This window comes from Bos indicus, chromosome 10 (assembly GCF_029378745.1).
Source record: "Bos indicus isolate NIAB-ARS_2022 breed Sahiwal x Tharparkar chromosome 10, NIAB-ARS_B.indTharparkar_mat_pri_1.0, whole genome shotgun sequence".
NCBI lineage: Eukaryota > Metazoa > Chordata > Mammalia > Artiodactyla > Bovidae > Bos > Bos indicus.
The window spans coordinates 70,475,368-70,502,660 of record NC_091769.1 but is presented as its reverse complement, the minus strand read 5'-3'; the positions used below and the strand labels follow the sequence as shown (position 1 = coordinate 70,502,660).

Below are 27,293 nucleotides of genomic sequence, written 5' to 3'. Positions count from 1 at the left end.
GAATCGGCGGCGAAGGGTATAAGAGCCATTTGACATCGCCATTCCCACGTGTTCTCTTTCATCCAGCGACTGAGGCGCCCGCCCTGACCCAGACCCTCCGCCCCCCACCCCCAGCGAGTCGACTGGCAACGCAGCCCCCCAGCCTTTTATGGTGTCGGATGCGAGAGTCTGTCCTTAAGTATGGTCTCTTTTCTCTGTCCACAGAATCCCGGGTTTCCAGGCGAGGGGGCGGCCGGCAACGCTCGGGGAAAGGTGGCAGGGTCTCTGAAGGAGGCCGCCTCTTGTACTTGGGACTGTTGGGGGCTGCGGATCCGGGCAGCGCGTACCGAGAGCGGGTTTGGGACTTCCCTCGGAACCGTGTCACTGGACGAGAATCGGAATTCGAGGCTCTAAGCCATCTTCAGATCTGGGGAATCGGGGTCTTGTTTGGGGATAGTGAGTTAGACTGAAAGGCACCCACGCCTTGACCTTGAGCTGACAAGCAGGAGACCCTCCTTTAACTGAAAAATTCTCTCTAGAGAGAATACCAGTGCCAACACACCTTATCTGATCTGCTGATTTTCGAGGATGGATTACTTAAACGTTTCCCTTTACGCATTACTAAAAAATTTTAAAATGTAATCTGATGTAAAAGTTAAATGAAAATTTTTATTTTTACAACTCAGCTGTCTATTTTGATAGAAGAAATCCTAGAATTAAAAGACAGTAAGGGCTCAGCTTTAGAGAACCTTGTAAATCTTGATGAGTTTCTATAATTTCAGTTATATTTCCTTTATTAGGCTTTTAGGTAGTACCTGTTCACAATTTGTTTTATAATTTACGTGAATTAAAACATATAATGACAGTGTCAGAGCTGTAAGAGACTTTGGAGATGATTTATCACCCTTATTTTCTAGGTGAAACTTTAAATGTAAAAGAAAAAGTGACCTTTGCCCTCTACTCTCTAAGGTTAATCAGGCACAATTTCCTACACCTCCTGCAAATAATATGAAGTAAAGGGACATGTCGTAGAGTCCTATTTTATATCAATATAGCAAGTTAGTGCAGATTGGTTTAGACATCTGAGCTATCAAATAAAGAACAGACAGCCCTGGACCAAAAAAAATGGCTCACAAGACTGGTTTCTTTCATTTCTTTTTGTTGTTAACATTTTACTTACTTGCTTTCTCTTTCAGGCTTTTTTTTTTTTGCTGAGCCACTTAAAAGTTGCAGTCATCATGACCTTTAACCCTATTTTCTTCAGTATGTATCTCCTTAAGAACATACTTTTACATAGCCACAATATGATTATCACACCTAAGAAAATGACATATTCAAATTTCTCTGATTATCCCCAGAAGTCTTTATTTTTAACTCAAAAGTGTTTTTTTTTTTTTTTTTTTTGATTCATGATCCAAAATTCACAACTCTTTAGTCTTGTATTCTAGAAAAACTCTTTCTACTCCTTTTCCTTTATAACTTTAATTTTTAGAAAAGACCAGTCATCTTATACATTGTCCCACATTGTGGATGTTCCTAATTATTCTCTCATGATCAGAGTCACATCAAACATTTCTGGCAAGAATACCACATATGTGGTACCACACTGGTTAAGGTGGTGATTGATAGATCTCCCAGTGTTAAAGGAAAGTTTTCTTTTTGTGTAACCTGTGAAATGCTTTGATACTACAATGGATATATCCTGTTCGCCAACAACCTACAACCCTGTAGTTTTATTATCCATTCATGAATCCTGCTTAAATCACAGAATTTCCAATTACCAGTACCAGTCATGGTGAACCCAAGATCAATTATAGTGACAGTGGCTAAGGACATCAGAAGAATCACTTATTGTAAATTAAGTTTGAACAAAATTAGAAATTTGACTGCAGACATGGTACAGATCTGCATATAATTCTGAAGACTAGAGGGTATCTCCCCATCACACCCTAGCTTTCTTTTTTTTAATACTCAGAAATTTCAGAGAATTGTTGGTCCTTGTGTGTTCACCTGAACATACATATTACCTGGAAAAATAGGATATTAAGTATTTTTTAATACATAATAACACATATGCTAAAGAACTATAACCTCAGACTGAGAAAACTCATTTCGCTTATTGAAAAGGAAGAGGCTTTTCAAAAAATATGATTTAGCCAGAAGAAATTCAGATTTAATCAAACACTTAGAGCCTAAAGGGGCCTCAGCAGTCATACTGTAATCCTTTCCTTTTTCAGGTAAGAAATCAGGCCTTACTGGAGACATTCAAGTGAAGATTGGACAACTCCTTTTCCAGAACAGAAAGGAAACTCATGCATCAAGAAAGGTTTGAGCTTGATGACTAACATCTCTTTTTACTTTTAAGTTCCCTGGTTTTATGATATATTTTGACACAAAAATTTCTTAGCATTGCTGTAATCATTCTTAAGACCCCTTCCCTCCCTCTCCAGGTTTAAAGCATATAACCAGAGGTATCACCTTGGTTGGATATTTGCCTCTACAATAACAAACATTTGCTTGTAGTAAAAGGTAATTAGGACCAAATAAAAGGGCAGCTATATTGCTTATACCTCTTCTCACTATCAAGTGGTTTGTGTGGCTGTTGGACTTGATCAGTCAGCATAACTAATGATTAAATAGCTGCAAAATAGAATGCTGGAAGACTTAGGTCAGACCCAAACTAGCAAGTAAATTTGAAAATCATTTATTCACTCAATTATCTCAAATATTTTCTAGGAACAAGTTCCTTCACTTAGGTATACCATAATCTTGATACTGGAAAATATATCATTGAATGATTCTAGAGAAAAGGAGATCATAATGTTAACACAGTGGTCTTTGAGTACTAGAAACATTTTTTTTATTTTCCAATTCTCAAGAAACAGATTTTATTACTGTTGAAGTAAGATAAACTATTTCATTTTAAGGAGGAGATATTCTGTTAAGGCAGAGAAGGCAATGGCACCCCACTCCAGTACTCCTGCCTGGAAAATCCCATGGATGGACGAGCCTGGTAGGCTGCAGTCTGTGGGGTGCTTTTCACTTTTCACTTTCATCCACTGGAGAAGGAAATGGCAACCCACTCCAGTGTTCTTGCCTGGAGAATCCCAAGGACGGGGGAGCCTAGTGGGCTGCCGTCTGTGGGGTCACACAGAGTCGGACACGACTGAAGTGACTTAGCAGCAGCAGCAGCATACTATTAAGGACTGTATATTAGAAGACAGTACCAAGAACAAATAATATTTGGGGGTGTTCCTTATCTGTATCTCTTCAAAGACTTCCCAATAACAATCATTTGTCACTATGAATTATATATGAAAGGGGAAGTGATGAGGAGTCAACACAGTGTTACCAATTTTTGAAACTGACACAACATTTAAAGATTTCATACTTTCTGCCTCTCTGACCTCTCCCTGAGAAAGTCACATATGTGAATTTTAACTGAAGAAATACTGGGATAGTAATAAAAACTGATTTGGGCATTATAATTTGCAAACTTATAAATTTAAGTTCTCACAAAACAAAGGTTTCATTTAACACCTATCCACAAAAGTCATCTTACCGGTTTTCAGGCTGCTTTTGGAGTAGTAAGCCAAAAGAACTCTAGTTCTGAACATTTGCTAACCACACAGCACACTGTATCTTATTCTTGGGCAGGGAGTAGAAAGCTTGGCAGCCTCAAACTTGGAGATTAGTGTAGATTCACATACAGTTCTAAGAAAAAAAATACCTTGTGCCATTTGCCCAGCCTTCCACAGTGGTGACATCTTACAAAACTATAGTGCAATATCACAGCCGGGATGCTGATATTGAGATGCAGAACATTTCCATTTTACAAGTCTCACATGTTGCCTTTTTATCGTAACACCTACTTCCCTCCTCCTCCAGCCCCTCCTCAACCCCTGGCAACCACTAATAATTTCCCTATTTCTATAATTTTGTCATTTCAAGAATGTTATATACATGGAGTCACACAATATATGACCTTCTGGGATTGGCCGTTTTCACTTAGCGTAATTCTCTCAGTTTCATCCGGGCTATTGGTGTATCAGTACCTCACTCCTTTTTATTGCTGAAGAGTATTCTATGGTATGGGTGTATCAGTTTGCTTAACCATCTACCTGTTGAAGAATATCTGGATTGCTTCCAATTTTTGACTGTTATGAATAAAGTTTCTATAAACATTCATGTGCAGGTTTTTGTGTGACTATAAGTTTTATATTATTATATTTCTTATAATATTAATATATTATTGTTATTTCTTATAATAATATAATATTAATATATTATTATATTTCTTTCTGAAAATGTCCAGAAGTGCAATTGCTGGGTCATATGATAGATGTATATTAATTAATTCAACCATTGTGATAGGTGTATAATGCTATATATCACTGTGGTTTTGTTTCCCTAACAGCTAACGATGTTGAACATCTTTTCATGTGCCTATTCATCATCTGAATAATCTTTTTGGTGAAATTTCTGTTGCATATTTTCTAATTGGATTATTTGTGTTTATACTAGAGTCTGCAGGCTTCTTTATCTTGTCTGGTTATTTATTGTTATCGGTCAGATACGTAGTTTGCTGTTCATGTGAAGGCTAAGAATTCTTTGCCCTAAAGCCCAAAGATTTTCTCCTATCTTTATAAGTTTTCACAGTTTTATGTTCTATATTTAAGTCCCAAATCTATTTTGAGGTAATTTTTGTATAAAGTGAAAGACTTACTTTGAGTTAAATTTTTTGCCTATAGATGTACAGTTATTCCAGCACTATTTGTTGAAAAAGCTGTCTTCACTTAACTGCTTTTGCACCTTTACCAAAAATCATTTGGTCCTATTTGCGTGACTATTTCTGGTTCTCTGTCCTGTTTCGTTGATCTATGTGTCAGCTTTTCCACCAATACCATACAGTATTAATTACTATAGCTATATAGTTAAATCTTGAAATCAAGCAAACTGATTCTTCCTACTTATTATTTTTTTGAATTTAAGTCCATTTGCCTTCCATATAAATTTAAAAATAATCTTGTTCATATTTATAATAAATGTTACTGGGACCATGACAGGAATTGCATTAAGCCTGTATATCAATTTTGGGAAAATTGACATCATTACTATGCTGAGTCTTCCAGGCCATGAACACAATGTGTCTCTCCATTTAAATCTTTGATTTCTTTCATCAGCATTTTATAGTTTTCAGCATACAAGTCTTGCAGATGCTTTGTCAGATTTACCCTTAAATCTTTTTTGAGTGATTGTAAATGGTATTCTGTTTTTCAGTGTACATTTGTTCACTGAAAGTATATAGAAATACAATTTTTGCATGTTTATCTTGAATCCTGTGATCTTGCTAAACTATTTTGTTTTAGGAGTTTCTTTGTAGATTCTTAGGGGACTTTGGGATTTTCTGTGTCACAATCATGCCATCTACAAAGAGGGACAGTTTTATTTTCTTCCTTTACAGTCTGTATGTCTTATTCCTTTTCTCGAGTTACCGCACTGGGTAGAACTTCAAGCAGTATGTTGAGAAGGAGTATTAAGGGCAGACATCTGGCTTTGCTCACTATCTTAGGGCAAAGTATTCAGTTTTCCACCATTAACTGTGTAGTATAGGGTATAGGATTTTTTGTAGGTGTACATTACCAAGTTGAAGTTCCCCTCTTTTCCTAATTTTCAGAGTTTTTATCATGAATGGGTACTGACTTTATCAAAAGTTTTTTCTGCATCAGTTTATAAGATCATATGACTTTTATTTTTCCATCTATTAAAATGGTGGATCACATTTACATATTGGTGGATTATATCTGCTATTGTTTTGTTAAGGATTTTTATTTCTATTTTTTATGTCTATTTTATGAAGATACTTTTCTGTAGTTTTCTTGTATGTACCATCTTGTCTAGTTTTAATATTAGGATACTACTAAATTCATGAATAAGTTGTTAGATTTATGTATATAAAGTTCTTCATAGTTCTGTTCTTTTGAATCTGCAGGGTTTATATTACCATATCCTGTTTTATTCCTGATAATTTGTGACTTCTTTGTTAGTCTTGCTGGAGGTTGGTCTATTACAGTCTTTTCAAAGGACCATCTTTGTTTCATTGATTTTTGTTTGTTGCTTTGTTTTCATTTTCACTGATTTCTGTTCTTTATTATTTTCATCCTTCTACATACTTTAAGTGGGTTTATTTTGCTCTTTTTTAGGTTCTTGAGGTTAAAAGAAAATAAAAACATAGACTGTTGACTTGAGACAGTTCCCTTTTTTTAATTTACTTATTTGGCTGTGTTGGGTCTTGGGTGCAGTGGCGGACTCAGTAGTCGCAGCGCACTGGCTTAGTTGCCTTGCAGCTTATAGGATCCTAGTTCCCCTACCAGGGATCAAAACCCACATCCCCTACACTGGGAGGCAAATTCTTAACCACTGGACCACCAGGGAAGTTGCATGAGACATTTCCTCTTTAATATATGCATTTAGTAATACAATTTTCCTCTTGGCACTGATTTACCTGTGTCACACAAATTTTAGTATGCTGTATTTTAGTTTAATTAAATTCTTGAGAGTTCCTCTTTGATTCATGGATTATTCAGAAGTGTACTGTTTATTTTCCAATGTTTGGAAATTTTCCAGTTATCTGGTAGTGGTTTCTAGTTTGATTCCACTGTGGTCTAAGAACAGACTATGTATGATTTCAGTTCTTTTAAATTTATTGAGGTTATTTTATGGCTCAGGATATGGTTTATTTTGGTATGTGTTCCATTGGCACTTGATAAAAAAACGTGTATTCTGTGGTATTACGTGAAATGTTCTGTAAATGTAGATCGTATTCTATTGGTTAATGGTGTTAAGTTTTTTATAGCCTTGTGGATTTTGTTGAGTTATTTTATCAATTGATGGGAGAGGGTGGTTTAAATCTGCAGCTATACTTGCCTTTTTCTCCTTTCAGTTCTTTCCATATTTTGCAGCTGTGTTGCTTAAGGCACACATATCTAGGAGTACTGGGTCTTCTTGATGGATTGACCTTTAATGTCCTTTTCTGTCTCTGGTAAATTCCTTTGCTCTGAAGTCTTACTTAATCTAGTATTAATATATCCATTATTTGCTTTGGATGAATGTTTGCATGATAAATCTTTTTCCGTCCTTTTGTTTTCACTCTGAATCAGGAGTCAGTTTCTTGTAGACAACATATATTTTGTCATTTTGCTAATCCACTCAGCCAATCTGTCTCTTGATCATTTACACCAGTTATATTTAATCTAATTGCTTTTTTTGTTTTGTTTGTTCTAGTTTTTCTTGCCTTACTGTGGATTATTTGAATACATTTTATATTAATCTAATGTTTTTGAGTGTTATCTCCTTATGTTGTTCTCTTTTAATGGTTGCTCTAGGTATTAAATGAGATATACAAAGCTTATCATAGTCTAATGGTGTCAGCATATTACTTGTTTCAGTGAAGTGTGGAAGCCTTACTTCCCTTTACTTTCCCATTTATTTTGTTGTTCTTCAGTTGCTAAGTCGTGTCTGATCTTTTGTGCCCTGTCCTTCACTATCTCCTGGAGTTTCCTCAAATTCATGTCCATTGAGTTGGTGACGCTGTCTGACCATCTCATCCTCTGCCTCCCCCTTCTCCTTTTGCCTTCAATCTTGCCCAGCCTCAGGGTCCAAATAAGTCAGCTCTTCACATCAGGTGGCTAAAGTATTGGAGCTTTAGCGCTGGCTTCCAATGAATATTTCAGGGTTGATTTCCCTTAGGCTTGACTAGCTCGATCTCTTTGCAATCCAAGGGATTCTCAAGAGTCTTCTCCATCACTACAGATCAAAAACATCAGTTCTTCAGTGCTCAGTCTTCTTTATGGTCCAGCCCTCACACCTGTACATGACTACTAGAAAAATCATAGCTTTGACTATACAGACCTTTGTTGGAAAAGTAGTTTTTCTGCTTTTTAATACACTGTCTAGGTTTGTCATAGCTTTCCTTACAAGGAGCAAGTGTCTTTTAATTTCATTTAGAGCCACATCAGACAGTTTTATAATTTTTGCTTCAATTGTCAGATATAATTTAGGAAACTCAAGAAGGGAAATGTACTGTACTTACTCATTCTTTCTTCCTGTGTTGTTCCTCCCTGATGTTCCAAGTCTCCTTTTATAATTTCATTTCTGCTTAGAACTTTAATTCTTTTCAGGCAGGTCTACTGGCAATGGATTCTCTTAGTTTTCCTTTGTTTGAGAATGGCTTGATTTCACCTTCATTCCTGAAGGGTATTTTTGCCAGATTCAGGTTTCTGGGTTGACTGATAAGAAATCTGCTGTCATCCTAATAGTGTATCCCCTATAGGTAAGATGTCTCTTTTTCTCTTGCAGATTTCAAAATTTTTTGTCTTTAGTTTTTAAATGTTTGGCCATGATGTATCTTGATGTGGATTTCTTTGTATTCACGCTTTTTGGAATACAATTTAGTTCTTCAATCTGTAAACCTCTTTTGCCAAATCTGGGAGGTTTTCAGCCATTATTTCTTCTAGTAGTTTAACAGCCCTGCTCCTCTTTCTGTTCTTCCAGGACTCTAATAAAACAAATGTTAAATCTTTTGGTATAGTCATATAGATCCCTAGTACTCTGTTCATTTTTTTTCATTCTATGCAATATTTTTTGGTTATTCAGATTGGATAATTCTGTTTTCTGTCTTCCTTCACAGATTCTTTCCTCTATTCCCCCATTCTTGTTCTGCTGTTGATTCTGTCTGTTGAGCTTATTTGGGGTTTTTTTCCTTTCATATTTTTCACTTTTTGCTGAGCTTTATATTTTCTTCAATTGTTTTAAACATTCTTAATTGTGCATTGAAGAAGTTTTTTTATATCAGCTGTTTTAAAATCTTGGTCAGATAATTCTAGTATCTCTCATCTCAGTGTTGGACTTTTTTTTTTTTTTTTTTTTGAGATCTTAGTTTTTGGTATGAGGTTTTTTCTTTATAACCTGGAGATTTTGCATCTTGTATTTTGAGACTAGATTTGCTTAAACTTTCTCTTATAGCTGGCTGCTCTGACACTGCTTCACTGGGGAGAGGAGGGCATCTCATTACTGCCAGGTGAAGGTAGATGTGCAGGTTCCTCACTCTGTCACTTGAGGGGTGTGTGCGTTTCAGGGGTCTGGGGAATGTTCCTCCTTTCTGCTGGTGAGAGTGGGAGCTGTGGCTCTACTAGGCCGTCATTGGTCTCTCCCTGGCCGAGGGGGACTGGAGCACCTCACTGCTGCTCCCCAGAGAGCCTCCACTGACACCACAGGAGGATATGGCCTCATTACTATGGGGCAGCAGGCAGGTCCTGAATCTCAGCTAGGGCTCCTTTGATACCGCCCCAGAGGGAAGGGAGAAAGGTGTTTCATCACTGACAACTGAGATGGAAGGCTCCCCATGCTGTTTCCACTGACAGTTAGGGGGAGCAGTCCTTATTAATACTCAGTAAGAATTAAAGCCCCTGTTCCCTAATAACGCTTCTCTGATGCTACTCTGGTATGGGAGTTGGAGTATCTTGTTAGAGAGCCTGGTGAGGGTAGATGTCTACCTGGCATATGCTGATTTGGGTAGAGGTGAAGACCACAGTTTTTTCTGTGCTGGCCTGGAGTACAGCAGTTATTGTTTAAAAGTTTTCTGTTTTATAGGCTTCCCCGTTCCTAGCCCTTTGGTGGAGAGGATAAGCATGTAAGGTCCAGGGGTTTTAGTTGTACTTAGACAAATAGCAAAAAGCATATCTACCTCATCCTCCTAGAAGCACAAATCCTAAACCTCATTGTATGATATATTAACAGAATCGTCTGTTTCTTTGACTGGTTAGTGATATTTTATAGCAGTCATAAAGTGCACCTTACCTCAGAAGCATGGCTGGTTTCATAACTAGCACAATACTTGGTACATAAATGTTTACTGAGTGATTATCTATCAACATCTACCCACATCTATCTAGCAAAATTGTAACTGTTAAGATCTCAAACTGTAAAAAAAAGTTTGAAATTGATATTAGAAAATGATGTAATCTTTAGGTTTGGGTTTCTATTGTGTCCCATAGTTGGAGGGTATGGAATCAGTGTTTCATGACTTAAGTGAGCAAAGTGTAACTATAATGGAAGTATCTTACCTGGAACATAACAATGATGATAGTCACAGCAATACCTGAAAAGTTGTGATCTTTAGTTAATTCCTGGTATTTTTCAGGTAATTTATGTAGTTAAAATATATATCTCATTTATAAAGCTGTGAAGTAAAATAGGAATAAAGAGCATTCTTGATAACTTTTTAGGTGTTTATGGAACACTGGGTTGCCTGACTGCTGGGCTAATCTAAAACCGCTACTGCATTGTTTATAGCAGATACCAAAGAGTTTTTGTAGAAAAGATAGTTTATATTATGTTACTGCTAAACCAAAGATTCTCTAAAATACAGTACAGTTAGACTTTGGAATAAGACTAGGATAGTAAATAGAAGAGAACTGGTGCTTCCCCTTGCATGTGGAAAAGATAACTTTTAAAAATGGCAATAATACTCATGAACATACAGGATAGGGACAAAAGAGGAGGGATGACTAAATGCAAAAGAGGGTAAGTTTTATACATGCTTGGAAATGCTGGTATCGAATTACCATTGATTGCATTTGTTATTTAAAATGAGAATATTTTTTCACAGTATTAGCTAAGAATGGTCAGAGAAGGCAATGGCAACCCACTCCAGTACTCTTGCCTGGAAAATCCATGGACGGAGGAGCCTGGTAGGCTGCAGTCCATGGGGTCGCTAGGAGTCGGACACGACTGAGCGACTTCACTTTGACTTTTCACTTTCATGCATTGAGAATCCCAGGGACAGGGGAGCCTGGTGGGCTGCCATCTCTGGGGTTGCACAGAGTCAGACATGACTGAAGCAACTTAGCAGCAGCACCTAAGAATGGTATACATATCCAGTTTTATCTTTTTTGTATTGGTTACCAGGAAACTCAAAGCTAAATGCATATAAATTCTGTTTGCAGTATACATAATTAGCATTTGTTTTTTCTTCCTTTACATGTTGTTTCTGTTTTAAACAGCTTTGTTTTATACAAATCTTTTATATATTTCATCTGTTCTAGAACTAGCCAGGATAGAATAAGTAATGTGACACATTCCTGTGTCAGAATTAACTGAGCCTGTGTCCTCCATTTAGGATATGTGAAAATTCCAGTAATTCAGAAAGGCTCTTTGACTTCCTTATCTTCACTTCTCTGTTGCCCCCAAGTTAGATCACAAGTGTCATATATTCAGAAGTTTCTGGTAGGTCTTAAGTAGATGGTGTTTGTAAAAAGGATCTTTAATAGCATAGGTCTAAGCTGTGTTAGCAACCAGTGGAACAGTTAACTTAAGTACTTATAGAGAGACACCAGAGATTTCTTTCCTATAAAACTCTACTATGAATGGGGCTTTAACACATGGCTTTGCAAAGTAACAGAGCAAACTGACTTAAAATTGGAGATTTAGATAGATAGGGATTTTGGGTCTTATAGCTAGCTAACATTAAAAAATTAAATTCTAAACTATAAGGTTCTTATTAATGACCTGGGAAGTTGGGAGGCATGGCATATAATTATATAATCAGTTAGAAATCTATAAAATTTGAACAGTAATTTCAAGTAGACTTGTTTCAATTCTATTTCATAATCTATTCTTGTTTTTATTACCTTCAGTTAGCCTAAAAACATTTGTATACAGACTGACAAAACTTTTTACTTTTAAATCAGGTGACTAATAACGTACCAAAAGAATATGGCTGCACAAATACCAGAATCTGATCAGATAAAACAGGTAAGGTAATATAATTAAGGAAAAGGGATTTTGCAAAACTTAAAGGCATTAGTGGATACAACCATGTCAGTCAGCACAAAATATTTATATTTCATTTCCACAGATGGATGTTAAATTATATGAAGCAAATTTTTCAGATAGTTTGAATAATAATTCAGATAATCCAGGAAAAGATAATTATTCAACTAGAAAATCTGACTATATTTTGTAGATCATATTATACCTATTGAAGGTAGTAAAAGAACCTTTCAAGTATTACAGGATATTTTGCCTAGATACATCAGTATTTAAAACATTTGTTTTAAAAACCTGTTATTAAAGAACCTTCTGATTTGTTTGTAGTTTAAGGAATTTCTTGGAACCTACAATAAACTTACAGAAACCTGCTTTTTGGACTGTGTTAAAGACTTCACAACAAGAGAAGTAAAACCTGAAGAGGTATGAAAACTGTTGCTCACTAAAAATTCTCTAAGGTCATCATAAACAATATAAATGGGATGCCCCTCAACATTTTCCTTGTTCCTAGTTATTATATGAATTTAGGCTATCTTTTTTTATTGAAGGATAATTGCTTTATAGAATTTTGTTGTTTTCTGTCAAACCTCAACATGAATCAGCCATAAGTATACATATATCCCCTCCCTTTTGAACCTCCCTCCCATCTCCCACCCCATCCCACCTCTCTAGATTGATACAGAGCCCCTGTTTGAGTTTCCTGAGCCATACAGTAAATTCCTGTTGGCTGTCTATTTTACATATGGTAATGTAAGTTTCCATGTTACTCTTTCCATACATCTCACCCTCTCCTCCCCTCTCCCCATGTCCATAAGTCTATTCTCTATGTCTGTTTCTCCATTGCTGCCCTGTAAATAAATTCTTCAGTACCATTTTTCTAGATTCCATATATATGCATTAGAATATGGTATTTATCTTTTCTTTCTGACTCACTTCACTCTATAATAGGTTCTTGGTTCATTCACCTCATCAGAACTGACTTAAACGTGTTCTTTTTTATGGTTGAGTAATATTCCGTTGTGTATATATACCACAGTTTCTTTATCCATTCATCTCTCGATGGACACCTAGGTTGCTTCCATGTTCTAGCTATTGTAAATAGTGTTGCAACGAACAATGGGATACATGTGTCTTTTTCAGTTTTGGTTTCCTCACTGTATATGCCTAGGAGTGGGATTGCTGGGTCATATGCTGGTTTTATTCCTAGTTTTTTAAGGAATCTCCATATGGTCTTCCATAGTGGCTGTATCAATTTACATTCCCACCAACAGTGCAAAAGCATTCCCTTTTCTCTACACCTTCTCCAGCATTTATTGTTTGTAAATTTTTTGATGATGGCCGTTCTGACCGGTGTGAGGTAATTATCTCTTTGCAGTTTTGATTTGCATTTCTCTAATAATGAGCAATGTTGAGCATCTTTTCATGTGTTAGTGAATTTAGGCTATCTTTTATATGTTCCTTTACTCAAAGGAACTTAAACAGCCAAGGACTCTGTGGCATTGAGTTGAATGATATCAAATTTAGTATCACAGCCACTCTGAACTATGGCAGACTTTTTAAAGAGAAGATGCCTGGGACTTCCTGAATATTGTTCCACAGCAAAGATTCTTTTTTTTTTTTAATTGGAGGCTAATTACTTTACAATATTGTAGTAGTTTTTGCCATACATTGACATGAATCAGCCATGGGTGTACATGTGTTCCCCAAAGATTCTTAATAATTAGATTTTAGTCAAGATGCCCAGGCTAGAGAAACTTGACACAGCTCTCCTATCTGACTCTGAGAACTCAGGTTAATTTTGGAAAAAGCAGAGCTTGAATCTGGTGGCTCATATTGCATAGATGGACTCTGAAATCCCAGTTCCAAATCTTAACTTTTAATAATCTCTTCAAAACATTTATGTATTTGCTAAAAGTGACACAAACTTCCTCCAGTGGAAGATGCTGATAAATTTTAATGCCAAGAACTTAACATATTAATATAAACAGCAATCCAATAAGTGTTTGTTAAATAAATGACAAAGTTTGAGAGATGCTAAGTAAAATAGTCTTATTAAAAAGTAAAAAGTTGAAAATTAAGAATGGGGAATTCCCTGGCAGTCCAGTGGTTAGGGCTCTGTGCTTTCACTGCTGACAGCCTGGGTTCAATCCCGGTCAGGGAACGAAGATCCCACAAGCCGCACAACATGGCCAAAATTATTATAATAATAATAGCAACATTGAGAATGGACTTTCTCATTAAAAAGGAACAACCTGCTACTGGACCTACATTCTGACAATCAGAGTAACAGATGGGAATGTGGAATTTGCCTTACTACTGAAACATACCTACAGAAAATCTAGTCCAGAAGGCAGGGAATTACCATTGTTTTTAGTACCTACAAACTGGTAAGCATTCAGTATGTACTAATTTTTATAAATATATGAAGGTATTAACAGTTGAAAGCTATGATCACTTGTGACTTATTGATACCGTTTAATTCTCAAACATATTTGAAGAAAGAAAAGTACCCACTGTTTATTCTTTTAGAATATGTGCAATATTTTTAATTAATATTTTTGTGTTGCCTCTTGGGTCTTTTTATTTCTAGACTACCTGTTCAGAACATTGCTTACAGAAGTATTTAAAAATGACTCAACGAATATCTATGAGATTTCAGGAATATCACATTCAGCAGAATGAAGCCCTGGCTGCCAAAGCAGGACTCCTTGGCCAGCCACGATAGAGAAGTCCTAACAGATGGACTTTTGATGAAAGATTGCCAACAGCTATTGCACTGGAAATGAGGATTCACCTGATAGAATCCTCTGAAAGCAGTAGCCACCATGTTAAACCATCTGTCATGACTGGCAAATGGAAACAACTGGAGAAACAAAATTGTTATATACAGGAATAATCAAAATAGAAGGTCTTATTGTTCAATGAAAATAATAAGATGCAACACTTGTTGAGGCCTTAAGATTCAGCAGCTTGGTCACTTGATTAGAAAAATAAACCATTGTTTCTTCAATTGTGACTGTTAATTTTAAAGCAAAATATCATGTATGAGATAGAAGAAATTTTATTACTATAAGTAAAATAAATGGAAATGTCACCGAGCAGTTGTTTAAACTATATAATTCCATAGCATTCTGACTGGACTGTGGATACGTTGAAGTGTTTTTCAATCACGATCATCCTCCAAGTATTCCTGTTCATTCATGTCTGCCTCAAATTGCTGGTAAATACATAAAATAGTTACTTGCTAATCATTTTAATGCATGATCCTTTTCTTTTCTCCTTTCTTGTGTCACAGTGGGCACTACACATTCTTATCCTAGCTACATTTTCATATATCTTGAGGAAACATTCCATTTGACACTAGTTTGGGAATGCTTAAGAGTTGATTATTGTGCTTTAGTGGAGACTGTTGCTTTGTATTTTGTTTAAAAGCTGAGAATCCACCATGAATGATTCCAAGTCAGACCAACAGTATACAGTATATTCTCAACTACTGCATGTGATCAATTGTAATAAAAAGTAAACTAAAGTAGCACCTTAGAGCTAAACAATTCCAAGCATTTGCAGGAAATTCTGATTGACGTATAAGTACACACAGCAAGCAGTTTGTTATCAAATGAAATTCATTCATAAGCCAATTTTTTAATAGGCATCAGTCCACTTATGAATATAAACTTCTAATTAAGAGAATACTAACTAGCCTATATGTTTAAATTTACCAAAGTGATTTCTGTGTTTTGTCATATTGGAAAGTAGAAGTATTATTCTGCTTCGATAATTTACAGTTTTCTATGCTCATTCTATAGGCCATTAGGTCATTTATCTAAGAATACCACTTATAGGCCTCTGTTGACACTGCGGTCAGTCAATAACAGAAAGTACAAAAATAAACAATGTTAACTTTAAAGTTGAAATGTTGAAACGTGTATAATACTCAACAAAATATACAATCCATCATAGTCAAAGGAACATGAAAGAAGAAATTTGTTTCATCTTAAGAAAAGCAAACAAAAATTCAGAGATGTTACTCATTTAAAACTTAGGGTCATTCACACACATACTTTGCTATTTTTGTCTAATCAAGCCCAACATGGTTATTTACAGTGTTCATTTAACAAAGATAAATATGTGCTTACCTGGCAAATAAGGGGAATTTTGTGCAATAGCATCTCAAATACCTTGGGAGGAAGTGTGTGTTTGAAAACTTTCAGAAGTTCCTGTGGTTGCCCACACACCAAAAGGGCATTGCTGAGATGTTCAACCCCCATTCGATGCTCTCCTGAATAGATTGATAAGTTTAGAGCAGGATTTTAAAGTTCCTCAAACATATATTCTACAAATTATCAAGAAAGCACCAAGCATTAAAACTACAAAAGCATATCAAACTAAAGACTATGAACAAATCTCAAAAAGAATAAATAATATAAACAGGGAAATGTTGAGCTGCCTATTAGATTCACTGTGATCAGGCTGCAGTGTGAATAACTTTCTGACCCAAATTACCATTTAAAAGTGCACTCTTGAATTGAAAATGTTCATGTTCTGCAATTTGGGTATGCAAGAGGGAATATTGAGTTCATTTTAAAAAGACTGGTGTCTGTCAGTGATATGAGTTATTTTTACCTATGTGGTTGATGAAACATTACAGATGAGACATCTTGATATCCTAGCTAAATGAGACTTTTCTAAAATAGACTGTATTATTAAAGAGCTGAAACACGATTTAGTGTAACCATGAATTATGTATCTAGGGGAAGACAGATGAGTTTTAGAATGACTGGCTATAAAATAAGAATGAAAATTTGTGAAGAGTGGACATTAATGATAGGACTTTAAGTTAAAACATGTAATCACTTAATCTTACTACCTCGTTTTAGGAAAATCAGGCAAAGATCAGTGAAATAATTTAAGGTTTCAAAGCTAATTAATGCCAGAATTAGTAATAGCACCTAATTTTCTGAACCTTGAGACTACAGTGCGCTGCCCCTCCTTCACATGTTTTGGAATAGCAAAAGTTGAAATTTTGACATATTTAACATAACTAAGTAGGAAACAAAGACTTTGTATCAAACCCTTTAAAGAAAGAAAAAGCGGTAAGGCTGCTCTCAAGTCGATGGAGCTAACATAGCTCCAAAACTAGTCAGTTTGGTTAATTAGGTCAACCAACAATCCAATCAAATTAGCTAATCAGAGATTTCTATTAAAATTTTTGGCTCTGTGGTCCCTCTGGTTACATAGACATAAAAACAACTGAGACGGCTACAGAACTACCTGACAGCAAAGTAGTGAAAACTGGGTTGGCAGTGGTGGCAGAAGTGACTGGAGAAGACATTACAGAAAATTGGCTGAAAAATTACTGCATTAGAACAGTGTTTCTCAACCAGTGTGTTGTAATAACCTAGGGGAGTTTAAAGAATAATAACTTGTATATTACATCTGGAGAAGACCATAATTTGAAAAGATACATGCACCCATTGTTCACTACAGCATTATTTACCAAGACATGGAAGCAACCTAAATGTCCATCGACAGGTAAATGATAAATAAGATGTGGTACATATAAACAACGGAATACTACTCAGCCATAAAAAAGAACAAAATAATGTCATTTTCAGTGACATGGATGGACCCAGAGATTATCATACTAAGTGAAGTAAGCCAGACAGAAAGATAAATACACTGTCATATCACTAACATGGAATCCAAAAAATGACACAAATGAACTTATTTACACAACAAATAGACTCAAACAGAAAAAGTTATGGTAACCAATGGGGAGAGACAAATTTATACACACTGCTGAATACGAAATAGGTAACCAACAAGGGAACTATAGGGAACTGTACTCAAGATCCTATAAGAAAAAAATCTGAAAAAGAATATATGTATAACTGAACCACTGTGCTGTACACTTGAAAGTAACACAACATTGTAAACCAATGATACTTCAATAAAAAAAAAATTCTGATACCTGGGTCCTACCCCAGAGATTCTTATTTAATTGGTTTTGGGTTTGGTGGGAATTAAAGAATAAGCAACCAATGAGAATTTTAGAAATAAAGTAGAAGTATATAACCCTAAAAGTGCTAATTATTTTAGGGGCTCACGGAAATAATGTTATCCTGGAGAGAAAAATTTAAAAACTCAAGTTTGCAATTTTTGTCATCATCTCAATATTTGTAATATTCACTTCTATATTACATGATAGCTCTTAAAGATAAATAAAAATATAATAAAATTCTTTTTCTTTTGATTTATAATTCATCATTTTCCTACCCATATTTATACTGTCCTAATTCAAAAAATGTTAAAGGTGAAAGGTTCTTTGTATTTTAATTGCCTCTATAACAAAGGAGTATACCCAGGGACAGGGGAGCCTGGTGGGCTGCTGTCTATGGGGTCACACGGAGTCGGACACGACTGAAGTGACTTAGCAGCAGCAGCAGCAGCAGGGCTTCATGCAGATTTGTGTGGCCCTTAGTTTATGTAATCTGGGGCCCCTTTTAAGAAAAAGAATATGAAATTAAGAATACAAGATTGGCAGGAATCTTCCCAGAACCTTGAAAGAGGCCCTTGGAAATGAAAGCCCTTAAATTTTATGTTTCATCATCTTGTATACAATAGCTCCTATTTACGTCGTTTAAGTCAGCTCTAACTATTCATTTTGTCACTAACATTTATACTGAATAAAAGTACTGAAATTTCAAATTATGATGATTAATACGCAATGCCTTTGAATGGCTTTTTCATTTCTTAAAACATTTAAGCCATCGGATTAAAACATTTAAAACACTGCATTAAAAAATATTCGTGGATATTGCTATGAGTTTTCCAGGATTTTGACTTACTTTTTGCTTTTATAAATCCTGGAGGATGTTACCCTCTAAATGCAGAGAGAAAAAAAAGTCTCCAAAAATGACAAAAAAGAGAAGCAGAAATAGCTGTAGGCACTGTGATATGCATGGGAATTTGCAGCACATGAAAAAAAGACATAAATGGGTGTGGTGCTCATGCATACAATATCATTTATGCTTTACATAAGAAGCCTCAAAACAATTTTTCTTTCTAGTGTTAAACACCACAATAAAGATATTACTATATACAATGTTTATAAAATATTATCTACCATCATTTTCCCTGACAACATTGTGAAGTTTCTCAAGTCAAGTGCAGGGTACCCCCACAGGTATCATTATACTGAATGATCACTCAATAATTTTATCATCAAAGTAAGTAAGTATTTTATTAAGAATATGCTTAGGCAGGAAAATTTTTATAAAGAAGTTAATTTTTTTTTTTTTTTTACATTTTGATTCATACAACATTTAATCATTTGGAAAACTCACTTACTTAGAATTTTATCTGACAGTAAATAAGGTGTTCTTGTATTTGGCTTTGCTTCTTTCTGCCTACTTCCCAAGACTGCAACATGAACTTAAATACAAACTCTAACAGAGTGGAGCTGGACAGCAATGAAGTGAAAATGCTGGGATAGTTTCTCTAACTGAAACACATCTAGCTAGGTGAAGTTTTTTGACATAAAAATACCAATCCATAAATATTTCTCAAACATCAGTTATCATAAATAACTGCTTACAAAAGTATGTTTACATTCTTACCTCTGGATAACCAAAGTTCTCCCATTCGTACCTCTTGCAGAAAAAATTCTTGTAATTTTTCATTTTTTGCTGGATCCCACAACTAAAAGAGTCACAGAATATTTAACAATAAGTAACGAATGTAAGGTATATGGTTACTAGCCAAAACTGAGGGCTTCTCTCGTGGCTCAGCAGTGAGGAATCCAGCTGCCAATGCCTGCCTGATGCAGAAGACTTGGGTTCGACCCCTGGGTTCAGAAGATCGCCTGGAGAAGGAAATGGCAACCCACTCCAGTATTCTTGCCTGGGAAATCCGATGAACAGAGGAGCCTGGCAGGCTAACTTTTATTTTAAAAGCACATCTTGAATCTAGTCTCTAAACACAGAATATGACAAATGCAGTTGCTCTTTATATTTAAAACAATTTCTTAAAATGGAGTTATAATTTCAGGCAACTAAAAAAAAAAAAGCAAAAAAACATGGCAGATGGTGGCTGTGATTTGTCACCATGTACATTTAATGGCCTTCCTAGATGGCACCTTGTTCAACCAGCACAGCCACTGTCTGCCAGTCTGCAGCCCAGCCAGTTTTATTCTTCAGCTACCCTAATTCTTTGACATCCTGATTACCATTTTACATCAGCTTTTGTACTTTTCCATATATTTTCATGAGTTATATTGTCTTTTAGATCTAACAACTCTGAGAAATAAAGTCAGTAGACTAGGGTAATTTCTTAATTTAGCTCTGGTTATAATTGTAAAAAAGTTGAACCCCACCCTCCTAAAAAAAAAAAAAGAAAAACATGGTATATTCAAGTTTGGTTAAGATACTTGTAACAACTTCATATTTTACCCAGCTTGCTAAGTACACATAGGAGAAATCCACTGTAACCAACTCTAACAAAGGTAGCTTTCTTTGTATGTTGCAAACCTATTTTCTTGCTTAGAGTATTAACACTGCTTGTTGATTTAGCAAAGGGCATGGTGGGGGTTGACAGGGCAGTTGGTGATATTCAGAAGGATGCTATGGTTTGCTACAGCCTGTTTCAAGAAAGTGACCAGGTTCACAGGACAGGGTCATCACTGTACTAAGCTAAGAGCTGTCTTTAAAGCTAAAGTGGGCAAACCATGCTCAAAGTATCCACTCCACAGTCACTTCAGCTTCAGTCTTTTATATCCGGAGGGTTTTTGTGTTTGTTTTCCCCAAGAATTATCTTTTTTAAATAGGATGAACCAGCAGATGAGATCATATTTTAAGCTTTTATCAGCAGACATGCTGATGATCATGTCATCAGCACAATCACGTTTCTTTTTTTTTGTTTTTTTTTAATATAAATTTATTTTAATTGAAGGTTAATTACTTTACAATATTGTATTGGTTTTGCCATACATCAACATGAATCCACCACAGGTATACACGTGTTCCCCATCCCGAACCCCCCACACTCCTCCCTCCCCGTACCATCCCTCTGGGTTGTCCCAGTGCACCAGCCCCAAGCATCCAGTATCATGCATCGAACTTGGATTGGTGACAATCACAAGTTTCATTCAAGAGATATTTAGTGAACAAGAGCAGGACACTCTAGGAGAGCTGGAGAGGGAAGCAGATCTAGACTCCTGTGCCCATCCCCACAGAGCCCAGAGTCTAACCAAGAGAAAAGATAAGTATGCCTGAGATCAGTAACACATCAACAACAAAGTCCAGTGTCTTCTGAGGCTCAAAATATTAACACATTCCATTTGGTTGGGAGACCAGGGAAAGTTCCTCAGAAAAGATGGCATTTGAGATGTGAAGAAGCTCAGTGAAAGTCTGATGAAGAAAGAGTACAAGTGGGCTTCCCTGGTGGTCCAGTGGTTAAGAATTCGCCTGTCAATGCAGGGGACACAGGTTCAATCCCTGGTCCAAGAAGATTCCACATCCTGCGGGGCAACCAGGCCTGTGCGCCACAACTACGGAAGCCTGCATGCCTAGAGCCTGCGCTCTGCAGTGAGAGAAGCCACCACAACGAGAAGCCCTCACACTGCAGCGAAGAGTAGCTCTCTGCTCCCGGCAACCAGAGAAAGCCCACATGCAGTAACAAAGACCCAGTGCAGCCAAAAAAACTAAATAAATTTTTTAAAGAAGAAATCCTGACTGAGTGGTCTAATTAAAAAAAAAAAAAAAGAGTACAATTGACACAAAATTGCAGGGAAAATCTCAAGTGATCTTACATAGCTGGATTATAATATGGTGAATGAAGCAACAATGATAAATACCAGTTACTGAAGCCCAGCTATGGACTGAAAGCTTTCCATATATTATGTCTAATTCCTAGGAAAAGAAGGCTATCTATATAGAAGGCACCCAAGATGCCAGGTCCATGGTGTGAAGCTAAGTGGGTTCATCTTTCATCTGCAGAGTAGGGAGCTACATTACAGAGCTGCAGATTAGAAGGATTTACTCTGACAGCATAAGAGGTAGTAAGACAAGTTAGGAAGTTATTATAATATTCTGGGTAAAAGGTAATAAAAGCCTGAAGTAGTGAAGGAGCAAGGGAAACAGAAAGGGAAAAGAGTATGAGATGGTTGTGGGTGGTTTAGTGGCTGAGTCATGTCCAACTCTTGTAACCCCATGGACTGTAGCCCGCCAGGCTCCTCTGTCCACGGGATTTCCCAGACAAGAATACTGGAGTGGGTTGCCATTTACTTCTCCAGGGGATCTTCCCAACCAAGGGATGGAACCCCCATCTTTACTTCTAAGCACTGGGGAAGCCCAGAGTATGAGACACAAAACAGAAAAATAAGAACTGGGGGTTGACTGTAGAAGGTGAGGTTGATATTTGAGCAGGGTCACAACAGAGAGCAAAATCAGTATCACAGGGAAACAGGAAAAGGAACACTGGCAAGGGATGAGATGATGAATTTACTTCTGAACACACAAAGCAGAGGTGCCTACAGAACATTGAAGACTACAGAGTCTGGCAGGCAGGCAAAATCTGGAGCCCCAGGTCTAGAAATCTGAGTTCACTTAGTGAGAAGAGAAGGAGCTTCCAGGGGGATGAGGGATTATGCAGAATCTGAGATCAGTGTTTCACAAAGGATGGGCCTAAGGAGCTATTAAAACTGCAGTTTTCTTGGGCTCCACCTAGACCTACCAAATCAATTTCTCTGAGTAGAGCTCAGGAATCTGGATTTTTGATGAGCTCCTCAGATGACTCTTAAATTCTGAAGCCTGAGAATTACTGCTGGCATAACCACTGGGCTATCTCTGACCTCCTAAATCACAATGGCTGGTGCTTGGGTCAAATAATCTGTTTTAACAAATGCCCCAGGTAAATCTAATGCAGATGAATCACAGACCATGCTGTGGGAAACAAAAAGGGCTGGGGTGACGAAGCACAGAGATCCTGTAAGTAGGAAGAGACATCTTTCTGTGCCTTAGTTTATTCATCTATAAAACTAGAAGAACAGAGTTGTTATGAGGATTATATAAAAGAACATTTGAAAAATCCTGCTTCTGCCTCTTCCTCATTTGACATAAACAGATCTTTATCATTTCCCTCCTGGACTGCCACTGATTTTCCTGTCTTTGCCTTCCCTTCTCCACCCCATACTTCAAAAAGAAATAATTACATCCACTTCCTGAAATAAAGTCACCATCACTGGTTATCCACCACAATAAAAAAATTTCAAAACTTTTAAATTTGGCATCAAAGACTTCCACAATAAGACACCAAACTACCACTCAGCTATCTCTTTGGCCACATACTTTAAATATTCCAATTTCAAGGTCTGTGCCTCTGCACAAGCTGTTTCTCTCTGCCTACAATAATCATGGCATCCGGTCCCATCACTTCATGGCAAATAGATGGGAAACAGTGGCAGACTTTATTTTTGGGGGCTCCAAAATCACTGCAGATGGTGACTGCAGCCATGAAATTAAAAGATGCTTATTACTTGGAAGAAAAGTTATGACCAACCTAGGCAGCATATTAAAAAACAGAGACATTACTTGGCTAACAAAGGTCCATCTAGTCAAGGCTATGGTTTTTCCAGTAGTCATATATTGACATGAGAGTTGGACTATAAAGAAAGCTGATGCCGAAGAATTGATGCCTTTGAACTGTGGTGTTGGAGAAGACTCTTGAGAGTCCCTTGGACTACAAGGAGATCTAACCAGTCCATCCTAAAGGAGATCAGTCCTGAGTGTTCATTGGAAGGACTGATGTTGAAGCTGAAACTCCAATACTTTGGCCACCTGATGCAAAGAGCTGACTCATTTGAAAAGACCCTGATGCTGGGAAAGATTGAGGGTGGGAAGAGAAGGGGACGGCAGAGGATGAGATGGTTGGATGGCATTACTGACTTGATGGACATGAGTTTGAGTAAACTCCCGGAGTTGGTGATGGACAGGAAGGCCTGGCATGCTGCAGTCCATGGGGTCGCAAAGAGTCGGACACGACTGAGTGACTGAACAATAAACAACAATATTCAACAAATATTTGTTGGGTGCCTACAATATACTGGACATTGTTCTAGGCACTGGGGAGAAAATGGAGAGTAAAAACACAGACAAGGTCTGCCCTGGTGGAGTTGATTCTAATAAACAGAAAGAATTTATCAAATAATCACACCAACAAACACTAACTTCAACCATTTATAAGGGCAGTGAAAGGAGAGGGACGTGGAATTGACCCAGGCTCTGCCCCAGGGAAAGCATCTCCTCTCTCATGCCCAGCCTTGAATACTCCCTCTCCTACTTTCTTTGTCAACTGTACCTTTTTTCTCTATGAGACTCCATCTTGAATCCCCAGAAATCTGTGTCTCCTGCTCTCTACTACCCTTTCATCAGCGAGCATGAACTACCTATTCTTTCTGGAGAGTTTATCTTACATCTCTCATCACCAATTGCCACTGACACCACTACAGTTCAAGACTTTGATTACCTCTTACCTGAACTGCTGCAATAACTTTCCTTTTCTTCAATCCATCTAGCACACTCCTGCCTGATCTAACGTAAAAAGTTTTTTCCTCCCCTTATTTTAAAAACAATTCCTGCTCAGAAATCTTCAATAATTCCCCCCACTGAATCTGAATTTCTTAACTTCAGGTCTTCAAAGCCTTCCCAGATGCAGGGCCCTTAATTAGCTCTCCAACCTCACCTCCCACCATCCCCAACTGTGACTCCTTTCTTTGTCAAACATTTACTGAGTAGAAGGATCTGCCACCCCCAAAGTCTTCTGTGAAGAACTGCATGTTCCAAAAACAGCCACAGCAATATTCCCAGAGCTGCGTGCACTTCCAAAACCTAGCCTCCTCTAACAAGAGCTGGAGTCCATTTCCTCTCCTTTCAAAACTGAGTGGGTCTCAATGAGGCAGAACTGGCACCACCTGGCAGGCTCCATGTTTTCTCTCAAATATATGTATAAATAAATACATATATACAACTGACCCTTGAACAACATGGGTTTTAACTGCCAGGTCCACTTATATGTGTGTGTTTTTTTTTCAATAAACAGTGCTACTGTGCTACAAAATCTGCTGTTGGTTGAATCCTCAGATTTGGAACCACCAATACAGAGGGCCAACTATAAAGTTGTATTCATATTTTTGACAGAGAGAAGTGTTGCTGCCCCAACTGCTTGCTGTTCAAGGGTCAATTGTGTGTATCAACACCCACACAGACACACACAAATATATTACAAACTTGCTTACCCAGTACGACCCTTCCACCATACTGTGAGGAAGACCATGCCACAAGGAGAAGACTTGTGTAGCTGTTCTGTGCAACAGTCCCAACCAAGTGGCCAGCCAGCATAACTGCCCAATATGTGAGGGAGTAAGCCTTCAGATGACTCAGCAGGTAGCCCTGGGGCTGCTAAGTCTGCTAAGTCACTTCAGTCGTGTCTGACTTGGTGTGACCCCATGGATGGCAGCCCACCAGGCTCCCCCATCCCTGGGATTCTCCAGGCAAGAACACTGGAGTGAGTTGTCATTTCCTTCTCCAATGCATGAAAGTGAAAAGTGAAAGTGAAGTCACTCAGTTGTGTCTGACTCTTTGCGACCCCATGGACTGTAGCCTACCAGGTTCCTCCATCCATGGGATTTTCCGGGCAAGAATACTGGAGTGGGTTGCTATTTCCTTCTCCAGGGGATCTTCTTGACCCAGGGATGGAACCCAGGTCTCCCTCATTGTAGGCAGACGCTTTACCGTCTGAGCCACTGGGGAAGTCCGTGGAGCAAAAATGTGATATCCCCACCCTGCCCGACTCAAACTGAAGATTCAGGAGTAAAATAAGATAAAGTTTTAAGCTCTAAGGTGAAAGTAGCAATAGGTAATCAGAACACCTCCATGATAACCTGGCCCTGAAAGTGATCCTTTGCCTCTTCCGTGCTCCTGATGTTGTTGTTTAGCTGCTAAGTCACGTCGGACTCTTGCAACTGTAGCCTGCCAGGCTCCTCCGTCCATGGGGTTCTCCAGGCAAGAATACTGGAGTGGGTTGCTATTTCTTTCTCCAGAGGATCTTCCCCCACCCAGGGATTGAACCCGGGTCTCCTGCATTGCCAGGCGGATTCTTTACTATTGAGTCACCAGGGAATGGGAGAAGGAAATGGCAACCCACCCCAGTATTCCTGCCTGGAAAATCCCGTGGACAGAGGAGCCTGTAGGGCTGCTGTCCATGGGGTCGCACAGAGTCGGACACGACTGAAGCGACTTAGCATGCATGCATGCATTGGAGAAGGAAATGGCAACCACTCCTGCCTGGAGACTGCCAGGGACAGAGGAGCCTGGTGGGCTGCCGTCTATGGGGTCGCACAGAGTCGGACACGACTTAAGAGACTTGGCAGCAGCAGCAGCAGCACCAGGGAATCCCCTGTGCTCCTGTTACATGGGGCATGTTCTTTCGCCATTGCTAACCTCTGCCACACTTAGAACAATGCCTCCAGTGGGCATCGACTCAAATGCGAGGCGCTCAAACGAGCATCAACCGAATGAAAATTTCACAGAACAGCCCAAGAACGCTCTGTTTGAGAAATGAAGTGAGTTGGTTAAGTTGGACCAATCACCAAGATAATTGTGATTATCCTTCAAAACGACTGATCAAATTCAATTTTGGAGAAAAAGAGGATACATCCTGTCTCTGAGCTAGAAGAAAGGCCCCGTAGAACAGGAATGGGCGGTACAGCACCGTACCGGGCCGGGCAAACCTGGGTCTCTTTTTAAGTGTCTGGTGTGGCTCAGGACCGAGCGACTGCGCACGCACGCGGCTCAGGAAGGGCAAAGGCTCCTCTTTCTTCTTTTTTATAAACTAAAATTAGTGCCTTTTCCTACCACGTTATTACTGCCTTTTCACGACCCCAGATGGTTCTTCCTTCCTTCCTTCCTCCCGATGTCGGACAATAAAAGCTAAATATTGCCCGAGCGGAAGCGGGGTGCAGGCAGGCATCGAGGCAATGGGAAACGGCTGCTCAGGAAACCGCCAGGGACCCTAAGGCCGAGCCGCTACCTGCACCGGCGGGAAGTTACTCACTGTAACGCCACCTCAGCGTCGCTAAAACACTTCACCTGGGCGCCCCGTCCCTCAGCCTTTCGCTGCTGGGCTCTTCTTTCTGCAAACACAACGTGGCACGTGCTGGTCGTGAGCCCTCCAGATGCCTGCGTGCGCCCCGCGGGCCCCTAGGCGGCGGCCCCCGCGGCCCGGCCTCGCCCCGGGGGCCCGGTCAGCCCCACCGCCGCCCGCTCAGCCCGGCCCGTCGCGCCTCCGCCGCCGTCTCACTCACTTTCCCTCAGGCGGCGCTTGAACGCGGGGTCGCCACGCCGGCTCCGGTCGAAGTAGATGCAGTAGCCAAGGAAGGCGATGGCGCCACAGGCCGCCAGGAGGCCGAGGACCGTGCGGACGCAGGGCAT

The 27,293-nt window shown here is 38.5% G+C and overlaps 2 protein-coding genes across 4 annotated transcripts; one reads left to right on the top strand and one right to left on the bottom strand.

Moving 5' to 3' along the window:
• The first annotated feature begins 29 nt into the window (after positions 1 to 29).
• TIMM9 (translocase of inner mitochondrial membrane 9) lies at positions 30 to 15,059 on the top strand. 3 transcript variants are annotated; one of them, XM_019968986.2, is made up of 5 exons: positions 30 to 178; positions 2,217 to 2,305; positions 11,730 to 11,793; positions 12,136 to 12,231; positions 14,399 to 15,059. In XM_019968986.2, exons 3-5 carry the CDS (start codon positions 11,755 to 11,757, stop codon positions 14,531 to 14,533), a joined length of 270 nt encoding a protein of 89 aa, XP_019824545.1. In that variant the 5' UTR covers positions 30 to 178; positions 2,217 to 2,305; positions 11,730 to 11,754; the 3' UTR covers positions 14,534 to 15,059. The 3 variants fall into 3 exon arrangements, with proteins under 3 accessions (XP_019824545.1, XP_070653772.1, XP_070653773.1); XM_070797671.1 differs by lacking the exon at positions 11,730 to 11,793 and having other exon boundaries at positions 37 to 252; XM_070797672.1 differs by lacking the exons at positions 30 to 178; positions 11,730 to 11,793 and adding an exon at positions 269 to 1,242.
• Positions 14,914 to 27,293, bottom strand: TOMM20L (translocase of outer mitochondrial membrane 20 like). The gene is made up of 5 exons (XM_070797670.1): positions 27,167 to 27,293; positions 26,952 to 26,995; positions 19,428 to 19,509; positions 15,945 to 16,087; positions 14,914 to 15,025 (listed from the first exon to the last, which is right to left on the bottom strand). Exons 1-5 carry the CDS (start codon positions 27,291 to 27,293, stop codon positions 14,972 to 14,974), a joined length of 450 nt encoding a protein of 149 aa, XP_070653771.1. The 3' UTR covers positions 14,914 to 14,971.